This window comes from Scophthalmus maximus, chromosome 1 (genome assembly GCF_022379125.1).
Source record: "Scophthalmus maximus strain ysfricsl-2021 chromosome 1, ASM2237912v1, whole genome shotgun sequence".
Lineage (NCBI taxonomy): Eukaryota > Metazoa > Chordata > Actinopteri > Pleuronectiformes > Scophthalmidae > Scophthalmus > Scophthalmus maximus.
The window spans coordinates 6,755,666-6,767,040 of NC_061515.1; the positions used below are offsets into that span (position 1 = coordinate 6,755,666).

Below are 11,375 nucleotides of genomic sequence, written 5' to 3' on the forward strand. Positions count from 1 at the left end.
ATTTTTACTGTTGACACGACACTGTACGGTTATTTCACCAACAAAACTGTTCCTCAAATGCAGAATGAAAACAACACCAGGTAAAGCATATGAATATGATGTAATCGTTTAATTGTTTGCAAATAGACTGCATACGGTAATATGACTGTACGTAACATGTGTTTAGTTTGCAAGATCCTAAGAAAACAACGGCAAATTGCACATTCACTATTTATTGGGCAGGTTTTCATTCAGATTTGTTGTGCAGTTATAGGTTCAGATACACTGTATAAAATAAGACAATAAAGCAGGTAAGGCAAAATGCATTCATTGCGATTACATGTATAGTACAGGAACATAATACAGTGGTTAGCAGAGGGAATATGTCATGCTCGTGCCTGAGGGGCTCCATGTGTGCATGTGACGACGCACTGCACATAACTGTACATAATCTCATTTTAACATTATGAAATTTTGAGATTACACAACGTGCAAGAGGAACGGGGACATATACCCGGGGGGCTAATGTGTGCGTCGTCCAGGCAACTGTTTCGGCCCTTTACCTGGGAAACACCGATATTTCCCTTTGGTGCAGTTTGAAAAAGACGGCTTGTTCACTTAATGTGTTTTAGTTTCCCTGAGGTACAAAAATTAACTGTGTTTTAAAAATTAACCCCCCCCCCCCCCCCCCCCACACACACACACACACTTTTCTTAGCAACTGTAGGACGCTCCAGTTACTCACTGGATCGCCGCGGCCCCCAAGGCTTCTGACGGCAGATTGGCTTCCTTTGGTGACGCGCTGTACGCTCTCAGTAGCATGTGCGGATGAGGAAGATGAAAGCCGCGACGAGCAGCACAATGGTGAGTGCGGAGAACAGAAAGATGAGGCCGGCGAAGACCGAGTTTGTCATGGGGGTGATGTGTTTCACGCCGGACGGGATCATGTTGGACATGCTCAGCATGTAGCCCAGACTCCAGCCCACGCTGGTGTCCTTCACCTGAACAACAGAGGAGAGGCGAGAGGGGATTTTATCACCAGGCTTCTGTCTGTGCCAGTCGGCTGCATGCACCACTTTGCATGTTTAGTAGATGCTTTATTTATCCCGAGGGGAAATTCAGGCATCCAGCAGCATTTACAAACATACATGCATTAAACATACATCAATCCTACGTTGAATAAAAAAACGCTAAATTGAATTAAATATTAAACTATAACTATATACTACTATAACCACACAACCGCGACAGATGAGTCATAACCCCCAGACAACAACGCTGGAAGAAAAATCCCAGCGTGTCCGTTTGGTACGTTCCTCTACAAAGGGGGTCTACGAACCACGGGACTCCCAGACGCCCCCAGAGGCATTACAGAGCGCACGCAGCATACTGGCTCTTTTGCCGCCGGCTTTCCTCGCTGACTCATGACTGAAAAGTGTCAGAGGCCAGGGCACTTGCATTGTGAAAGACGCTGTGTGTCCCCGGGGCGGTCTGGAGCAATACATTGCCCGTCTTTCATCCGAGCGCAGCTCGTTGGTATGTCCGCCGTCCAACTCTAATGAGTCCCAGTGGGTGGCTTCATCTCCACTTGTGTGAGTCAAAGTTTGTCGAGGGGGGGGCTTGTATCTGTGCAGCCGGTTGACGGTGACGGCTCAACTCTCGTCAAATGGCCACGTTTGATCAATTGTGGGGGGGGGTTTTATCAGAACACAGAGAGTAGAACAGATATGCATCCGCTACACATTTGCGTGAACGACAGGGGGAAACGATGTCGTGTGTTTTGTTCTTGTCCTACCAACCTCCTTTTCAAACCTAATGCCTTTCCACGTCTCTCGGTCAAACTTGTAGCCGTCTGCCAGCAAAGTGAAGACGTAGTGAGCTCCGAAACAGTAGGTCTTGAGGTATTTGTCGGAGATCCATATCTTTTCTTTCTTCAGCTGGAAGAGAGAGAAACCGGAGATCAGAGTAAAGGACAGATGAGAATCGCGATTGGAGCACGTTCAAAATGATTGTGAGTGGCAAAATATCACTGTCGTGGTCGAGGTGAAAATGAAAAGACGGAGACGAAACAAAGACAATTTACAACCTCATCCATCATCCGGAGCTCGAGGTGGTATTTTGGGGTTTGAAATAAATGGGGATAGAAATATCCACGGTCCAAAGACCGTTTCCCTCGTTTAAAATTGTGAAAATGATTCCTCAGTTCAGTGCATCTCTTTTTTTTTATTCAGTAAGCTAAGGGGCCGGTAAGACGTGACATTTTTGAAAAGGAACACCAACACTAGAAAATGCCGTCCCACAGCTTGCCGCGCCTCGAGTCAGTGATGTCCGAGTAGGCCCGCTGCCCGAGGGACAGCAACTCTCTCACCGCCATGCGACGTAATGTCGCCAGTAATTCTTGCTTTTGTTTGTGTCTTTTGTCTTCCCTCTACCCTACCACAGCCTCCTTCCTTCCCTCCCTCCTTTCCCATCCTCGCCACCCCGCCGTTCGTCTTTGCCCCCCGCTACATTTAGACGGCTGTTGCATGCAGGTGTCAGCGTTAGTTTTCCCTGCTCCCACAGTTGCAGTTGCAGTTTGCAGAACTTACCACAGACCAATGTGTACGGCAAAACTTCCCAACTGACGAGTTGAATTGATCCATATCAGACATGCCGTTCAGCAGCAGTGCCCTGGCAGTGTAAAAGAATCCAGCGTATGCCTGGTCGGGACAGCAGAGAAACACACAGTTGAGTGCTTTTGCATCTTCATCTGCCTTCTCGCGTGCGTCGTGTTCGCGCCGTGCATTACCATAAACCCTCCGCTGACTGGAGGCTGCTCGACCCCGTTGAACGAGCACTGGGCTGATGCGCAAGTCTGGAAATCAAATATTGACTTCACTACGCTCCCACACTTGTCTGAGTCGGGCGCTCCCACCATGAACAGGTCTCGATCCGGGTCGTGGTTTGCCGGCGCCTTTGTGCACTCTGTGTTGTAGATGGATGAGGCCTTCATGGTGATGTTGAAACCTTCCGGGTAGCAGGGGTTCAGAATGTATGCTGGGTCGGGGGATTCCTGCAACATCGAGAAAGAGAAGGAGGGCAATATTTAAATAAGGACTATTCTGAACTATAAGAAGGAGATGGATGGCAAGATAAGAGGCATGAGTTTAAAAAAAAGATTATATACGTGTGTGTGTGTGTGTGTGTGTGTGTGTGTGTGTCATATGTTATACAATGATGACACAAACATTACTTATCACCTTGAGTTACACACTATCGAAAGCATTTGATATCAGGACCCTGCAAATGTATTGCACTTCATTACATTTTCTCACAGCATTGCACATTTCCTCGTTACCAACGGGATCAGGTTCAAGCGCTATGTGAAGCCATAAGCGACCAGAAATAATGCATTTCTCATGGACCAGCCTGACGACATTTACGGTCCAATCAATATTCTTAATGAGATAATGCATTCCTTGACTGGTCTCAACGTTGCCTGTTAGCAGTTGCAGGACAGCGGTGTTCCCCAATCAATTCTTTACTGGGCTTTAATGCATTTTTGCATGTACATGCATGTCAAATTTTTTATCCCTGCTACATGCGCAAACATGAACATAAGAACACAGTTAAAGAACATCATAAATATACACCATCAAATTCTGTATACACACACACACAGATGCAAACACACACACACACACACACACACACACACACTCTTCTTTCTATATTTGCCCAGACACTCTTTAACATAATGCATTCCCTAACCTTTTCCCCATCATGACTTAATGCCTAACCCCTCACCCTAACCCCTAACCTCAACCCAATTACAACCCTAACTCTCAAACCAAGTCGCAACCATCAAACACGTTATCAGGTCCTCGGCCAAAATCGTAGTTTTTCACCACAATTGGCCCTCACGACTACCTCGCAGCTGTGGCATGTCAGGTCTACACGTTCACACACTCGAAAGACAAAAAGAAAAAAGGCCGTGCACCTGCACTATCTTGTCCAGAACCCTCTTCTCAGCCTCATTTTTGCCATAGCAGAGGAAACTGTGAGTGTACACGTTATACGGGTATCCGTACAGTTTGACGTGCATGTAGTCGGGCCCCTTGAGCTCATCCTGGACTGCGAAGGCGATCTGAGTTGACGCGCCGCCGAGGTCCATGGATCCCACTGTCTCCCCCCCTTCTGGGTGCACATGCGTGTTCCACAGGTTCTTCTGCAAGCATTGCAGAAGAAAGGAAAAAAAGGTGAGCGTCTGATGAAACATGTTCCGTAAAGCAGCTGGCACACGAGCAGACGTTGACCAAGGCGGACCAGATAGGTTCATGGTTCAGGTTGCGTACCTCCAGGAAGTTTCCCATGAGGTAGTTGACAGTGATCCACCCGTACAGCCCTTCTTCTTGACCGGTAATGATGGAGACATTGTGGAAGTCGAAGGGCAAGGAACTCAGGTATTCACTGAGACTTGCCATGATTTCATTGGACCTCTGTTTATTCTCCTCACTTGATGGCACGGAAGATAATACTTGTTAGTTGGGAGTCAAAAAGGGAATCAGGGTCATAAAGGAAATATGAATATGAAGCCTTAAGCCAGCCAGTTACGGAGACGGCTAGCACATATACTGAACGCTTTCTTCACGAAATTTCCTGAAAATGCCTACGGCAGCAGCAGCAGCAACAACCTCAATAGTGACATCCTTTGAAGGATTTTTACTCAAATCTAAAATATGGAGTATTTCAGCCATGGGCTTTTTTCCACACTGCTTTCTTTGAAACTAAAGCAAGCAACAGAAAGCAAATCTGCCCAATATTCCTCTGTGTTGAACACATTATCCTTTCACTGCAGACCAACCAATAGAAGTAGAGAGTAAAAAATACTGCAGAACAGAGTAAAGGATAAAATCAGCACGACTTTTATAGCTGTTACAGTATGAGACACTAATGTGAGGAAAATCCCATATTTCTCAGCATCACTGTTGCACTGAGCTGTTGGATTTCCCCCCCCTGTGACTCAGTACGCTTTGGGCAAAACCACGTGGCGCACGAACGGTGTTAACGTGCGCCGACATACAAATTAAGGGCGAGGGAATTCCCTGTAACTATAACCCGCTTGTCTTACTGCAGCAGTCTCATGCCGGCCGTCGCTCCGAGAAAGAGGGGCGTGGTCTTGTGTTTTTCAGCGGGGACGGCCTCGGTGACCTTGTCGATGCAGTGCTGGAATCCTTTCCATGATTCGGCATCTTTGTCGGGGTCAACCCTCATCTCGGAGATCCCGTCGCCTGTTGGCACAAGGCCGGGTTGGAATTATATTCATGGCCAGAGACGATGAAAACATGATGTGCCATTCCTGATGAAATGTGTTTCGGATTTGTTGTTAACGCTTTTACAGAATGTTTCCATGCGCATTTGCTTTGACCAAGTTCTCGGAAATGTACACATTCAAAAGCTGCGACGTGCCGTCCCTTGTTGTGGAGATTTTTTGACTCACCAGCAACTTTACAGTTCAGTGTCTCCGTTACGATTCCTGTTTCATTCTCCTTCTCCCCGGGCCACTCGTAGAGGTACACGTTGGAGCGGGACGAGCCCGAGTCTATCACTATCCCGTACTGAAGAGGAAATGAAAAGAAAGAATACATGGCGTGTATTTATCTCATAACACCGACGCCTAGGAAAAAAACCACGCCCGCGCAAATGATATGAGCGCACAGAACAGAACCGCAATTATCAGCAGGGTAGAAATGCTCGCCAATGAGCATGGTTTTGCGCTGGCGGTATTCTTCTGTGCACTCATAAGCTACGTGTGTGCGTAGTTTTGAGACTAAATAAACGCCAGGAAAATATCACATTGTGAATTACACAAAGAGGTCACATATTGAATTTGTTCTGCGTGATTCCAATTGTTTTCTTGACTGATGGAAGTTCTGAAAGCCTTAAAGGACCTGGTTAAATTGTATTAAACTACAGAGTGGCTGCAAAAGTATTTTGTACACAGCATATACGTAACATAGGTTGATTAACCTCGTACACGAATTTTTGCGTTTATTTCCTTATGATATTTACTTTAGCAGTTGTATTGCTAATGACTGCTTTTGATGCGTCACGTGGGCAAATAAAATAATCCCTTCGCGGGAGCTTTCAAGTGTGCGGATCTTCTGTATCTCAGAACGTTCTGCTGCGTAACGCCCCCCCGCCCCCGCCCATCGAGTCACATGGTCCCACGGTCCACCATCCAGCTGACAGATGGAAAAAAAAACAACATCTGGCAACAGACCGTGTGTTGGCCGACGTGTTTGTCAATCGACCAAATCACTGTCTCACTCTGGACTTGTTTGAAAATCTCTAAACTACGGCCTGTGGACGTGCATGTGTGTGCTCACCTCGAGGCCGTACTCTTTAAACGCCCAGGTGTCCTGGATGACGGCAACAGCGACCAGGGCGGCAACGCTGGCCAGCAGCAGCAGCAGCACGCCTGCTATGCGACACTTGTAGCCCGCTCGTTGCTTGGACGCCATTTCCTGTTGGCGAGAAACGTGGGGTGAGGACAGAGGTGCGGCTCGCGCTAAAGGCATCTCCACTCTCAAAGAGGATGAACGTGGAAATGTTTGCGAAAGCGACGACGAGCAACAGCAAAGCACTTTTTTCTCTAAGAAGGAAAATAGCGCCGGCAGCAGCGACAGATATCTGATGGGCTGCCGGGGCCGAAAGACATCGATCGGAAAAATGTCGCGAATCACGACTGTCGGCCCAAAGTGCTTCTGCAGTTTTGTCAAGGACAATCAGACAAAGAGTGAGAGACTCTAATCTGCCTAAGATCATCTTGGCTCTATCAAATGCAAATGTGCAAAGCAGTGATCTACACACGCTTCCTGACAGGATGTGACTCTTTGGAGAAAGACGTTATTACCAGCAGAGCCTTGGAGGGTACGTGCAGCAGTGTTGTGGTACTCAAGTCCCGATCTCCAGGACTTGGACTTAACGAAACCTGCTGGACCGCATGCGGACCCTGGAGTTGCAGATGAGAACTCGGACTTGTTTTTTTTCCGTAATTTACCATATCCTTATTCAATTTCATGCAAGTGACACACAGTCGGTAACAGGCTGATGCCTGAAGACACGCCCAGGGCCGGCCCCAGCCTATACGGGGCCCCTAAGTAGAATTGGATCTGGGCTCCGCCCACCATCACTTATGCTGTTGTCAGCGCTTGATCGTTCACTAGATTTAAAAAACGAAAAATGAAAAACATATAGTTTACTGACTCGACCTCCACACTGACAGGAGCTATATTCTAACATTGAACATAAAATCGCCGCCACATTTCCACATGGCACAAAACCCCGGTGGGAGGGGAAAGTCTGGCATTGAATTCGCTCGGCATTTTGCTGTTCAAACGCAGCCAGATATTCTGCGCTTACACAAAAACCAAGAGCAAACAAACTTTGTGCCTGGCACGGCACGGGAAAAAAAACAAAACCCCTCACCACAGAGGAAGAGCCTTTTTATCTTCACAAACACAACACGGCAGAAAGAGCTCTGTTTGAGTTTATGCTGAGTTGCGGGAAACAGTCCGTGTCGTGCCAAATGCACCATGTGCGTGCACACATACACGGTTCGAAACTGATTTGTCTAAAGGAACGACTGCACTTCCTTCTCATTTAGCCATAGCAACGTTTTATTTAGAGAAATTCTAACACGTTGTGACACGAAACGCAAGTCTTCAACCCTGAACACACACACACACACACACACACACACACACACACACACACACCCACACACACCCTTGGACTCACTGCATTTCTTCTTTTTTCTTCTAATGATGTGGTTTATTTCTATTTCCTTGCATGCTACAGTATGTATGCCTCCTTGCTTTAACTGTTCATGCTATCATTGGGATGTGCATTTGCGCAACGATTATCTGCATTTACAAAAACCGCCGAGCTTGGCCAGGCCATGTTATCTAACAGTAAGGTTCGAATATTTTCTATTTAAAATAATAGGAGGACGAAGTAGGGTCACTTTCTTTATGAAGTCCTGAGAAAAAATAATGAGCAGCAAGGAATGTTATTCAACCAGTCTTTGCTGAAGAATGGATGAAAATGCCACACTGTGCTGCATTCTTAGGAGTGGGTCGTCATAAAGTAATTACAACCTTGTGTCCGTCTACTGCTGTTAGGTAATGCTGTCCAAGCCATTTTTCATGGGTGTTATTATCAGACTATTTTAACATTTGGTACTTGAGTAAGCAACACCTCAATTCTCCACCTTTCTCCACCGCTCACACTTTACATGCAGTGCATTCACATTTGCCGAATTTCTTTTTGTTTATGGTGCACGCAAAATGAATGTTGGCCTCCTCCGCCACCAGCGGACTGTTGTAAAAAAAACAGCTCGGTGACAGTGTCTGTTATTGTAGAAGAATGACGGCATTTTAAGTTCCACGGTAACGTCAGTGAGAAAACAAACATGTTGAAGGTGTGATCAGGAGCAGGTGACATGACAACACGTCTAACGTCTGTGTTTGAAAAAGTTTTTACAATTATGCTTAGTTCCACACGTGTGTCCTGAAAATTAAAAAAATCTACGCTAACATCCCACTAAGTTATGAAAAACCCCACATTCACACTCATTGAAGGACATTTATGGCTTAAACGGTCGCTGTATCACTAAGCACAAATACCAAACTGGCGATAACTTTCAAATATATTGTAATTTAAGTGTATTAAATGTAACCTAATCACTTGCACTTATTTTGCACTTATATGTTTAGTATTTATATGAAGATGAAGAAGAAAAACCCCCCACATCTCTACAACCACCTGGTAGTAACATGTGCTCAGCGATCAGGTGCTGTGTGTGTGTGTGTGTGTGTGTGTGTGGTCCTTGACATCAGCGTTGTCCTGTCGGCTCCCGGATGCTTGAGCATATTTGTAACGCATGGGTTCCAATTCGTTTGAATTCAAAAACTGTTATATTATGCAATGTTTATATGAAGCTATAGTTCCCATTGCACTTGCATCACCTATTGGCAAAATGTGAAGACGCGCTAAAGACGGAGAAATGTGTACAGATGAGTCACTCGGTTTCACTTCAGTTTTGTTTCGATGATTAGTTTGAACGCTCTCCTTGAAACGAGTCGCCCCGTTTCTCTCTGTCTTGTTTCCTGAAACTACACGTTTGCTCTGAAAGCAGGTGAGAAGATTCGCTCGATGTAGATCACTGTACCAGATAACAGCGACAACTAGACACATTTGGAGTTGCACCACGCCGCAACAGAAGAAAAACACAAAAACAATGCCTGCAGGACAGCCCCATCTCACTCGTACAGTTGTGTGCAGGGTCAACAAAACGCACGGCACTTCGAAACGAACCAGAAGAACCAGAAGTTGCGAGCCAAAGGTTTGCGTTTCAGCTTCAACGCGGACAACTCACAAAACACATAGAACGTGGAGAAACACTTTCGGAGTTGCACATGCAGTCGACTCTGCCTGTAGAGACTGGTCCTCCCGAGGTGGAGGAGCACAAACACACCCTAGCAGAGGCTCATGAATGCACACAATGGATTTAGACTTACTGTACCTGTGTGAATTAACCCTTGGCCAAGGACCAGGCAAAGGAGTGCACGTGCGAAGGACGAGGTCTGTGTGTTTCTTACCTTGGAGAGCTGGTGAGCAGAGTGGGAGTGAGAGGACCCTGCACCAGGGTCTGAAGAGAGAGAGAGAGAGAGAGAGAGAGAGAGAGGGGAAAGGAGTTTGCTGTGAGTGGGAGTGAGTGATTGGCCCGCAGGAACAGGAGGGGTGTACCCCGACAAAACAGAGAGTGAATGAGTGAGGACACATGGGCGGAGCCAACAATATTATAGTATACAAACTCCAGTTTTTCACCAGTGCTGTAGAAGCCAGCCGAGCCCATTGAAATGCGGCCAGAGAACGATGCAGGTCGGATCCTTGCTCACCGCCCGCACCCAATGATTAAACATAGATAGAAAAGGTATTCGTGCCTGTGCATGAAACAATGTGAGAGGGGGGGGGCATGGGGGGGTTTGGGGCACGCCCCGTGGGTTAATTGATGTAATCAATAAGATAAAGTGCAGCGTGGCTGAGTGTCTGCTGCACACGTTATCACAAAGTCAGCTCTTATGAGATAGGCCCGGAATGGAGGACCATGGCAAACGGTACGTTTCGACAACAAGACAATGTTGAGAAAGCAATTTAGTTACAGCACAAAAAACATAAAAGTGACAGTGCAGTGTAAGAAAATTGTATTTTTTTTATTCATTTTTTTTAAATGAAAGACTGTGACCAATAAGACAAATCTTAAGCCTTGATTTAAAAGGACAGAGAGCTGCAGCAGGTCTGCTAACCTCCTCTTTTATGTTTGGTTTTGACTTGGGGAAGAAAGCGGATCTGCCCCCATCGATCTGAGAGGTCAGATCAAACAAATGTATTCAGGCCCTAAAACATTCAGTGCTTCACGAACCAACAGCAGAGTAAGGAGCTGAAAACTGGAGTTTTGTGATCCACTTTCAAAGAAATAGTGAGTTTTTTTTTAAATGTATTTATTTATTTTTAAAGAGGCCTTTAAACTCACTATTACAGTGGTTAAGTGGACAAGGTTTTTCAAATCCTGCTAAGACACGAGTCCTTTAGTTTGAATTGTCCAATGGGCCTTCTGAGAGCTTTATGGGATTATAGTCAGTGTATGTACATTTATAGTGTACATGTGTGTGTGATCTGTGTAATAACTGGGACATATTATATCGTTTTTCCCGTCATCTGAGCTCCTAGCGGGAGCGGATGTTGAACAGAAGAGGCCCCAGAAAGGAGCCCTGGGGAACTGTCGGGGTCAGTTCGGCTCAGGTGTGCGTGTTTATTCCATGTTCTTCAAAAGTGAGTCAAACCAGTTCCGTGCCGTGCCAGAAAGTTCCACCCAGTTTTCCAGGCGTTCTGCTAATATGTCGAACGCAACAATAGGATACAGTTATACCACGACTGACAATTCTGCCCCTTTTGGCGTTCAAGTTGATGGCATTGCAGATCTTGACGAGAGCAGTCGCAGTGCAAGCTTAGAAGAGCCTTTTTCTTTCTTTTTTTTGAAAGAGCCTCTTGCTGGATTATCTGTTCCGCGGGAGAAGGCGTGCACAATGAAAAGAACGGGATCAGGTTCTGTATCACCAATCCAGGATGTGTTGATATTTGCATGCTCCCATTCCCATGGTATATTATCACAGGTGAGACTATGAGTCATTTACCTGTCTAGCAAAGTGCTGCTCTGCCAATAGAAAATGGTGCCGTAATCCCGCATGTTTGTTTTGCCTCCAGAGGCAGACGGCAAAGAGCTGAAAGCAGACTTCTAATTGTGTGAGTGTTGTTTTTATCCGTGCATGCCGACGTGTTGGTAATCGACT

The 11,375-nt window shown here is 46.1% G+C and overlaps 1 protein-coding gene across 2 annotated transcripts; it reads right to left on the reverse strand.

Annotated features, from left to right (window-relative positions):
• Positions 1-94: 94 nt before the first annotated feature.
• Positions 95-9,738, reverse strand: entpd3 (ectonucleoside triphosphate diphosphohydrolase 3). 2 transcript variants are annotated; one of them, XM_035640750.2, is made up of 10 exons: positions 9,624-9,738; positions 6,348-6,485; positions 5,459-5,576; positions 5,090-5,249; positions 4,314-4,473; positions 3,959-4,186; positions 2,768-3,031; positions 2,568-2,678; positions 1,779-1,916; positions 95-980 (listed from the first exon to the last, which is right to left on the reverse strand). In XM_035640750.2, exons 2-10 carry the CDS (start codon positions 6,480-6,482, stop codon positions 792-794), a joined length of 1,503 nt encoding a protein of 500 aa, XP_035496643.2. In that variant the 5' UTR covers positions 6,483-6,485; positions 9,624-9,738; the 3' UTR covers positions 95-791. The 2 variants fall into 2 exon arrangements, with proteins under 2 accessions (XP_035496643.2, XP_035496649.2); XM_035640756.2 differs by having other exon boundaries at positions 9,548-9,677.
• Positions 9,739-11,375: the final 1,637 nt, after the last annotated feature.

What these genes read in the sequence shown, in the direction of transcription:
- entpd3 (XM_035640750.2), bottom strand. Translation starts at nt 6,482, where the DNA reads ATGGCGTCCAAGCAACGAGCGGGCTACAAGTGTCGCATAGCAGGCGTG. An exon ending in GCCGGCATGAGACTGCTGCA is followed by an intron (nt 4,474 to 5,089) that starts GTAAGACAAGCG and finishes CGTGCCATCAAG; the next exon opens with TGAGGAGAATAAACAGAGGT. An exon ending in CAGTCAGCGGAGGGTTTATG is followed by an intron (nt 2,679 to 2,767) that starts GTAATGCACGGC and finishes TGTCCCGACCAG; the next exon opens with GCATACGCTGGATTCTTTTA.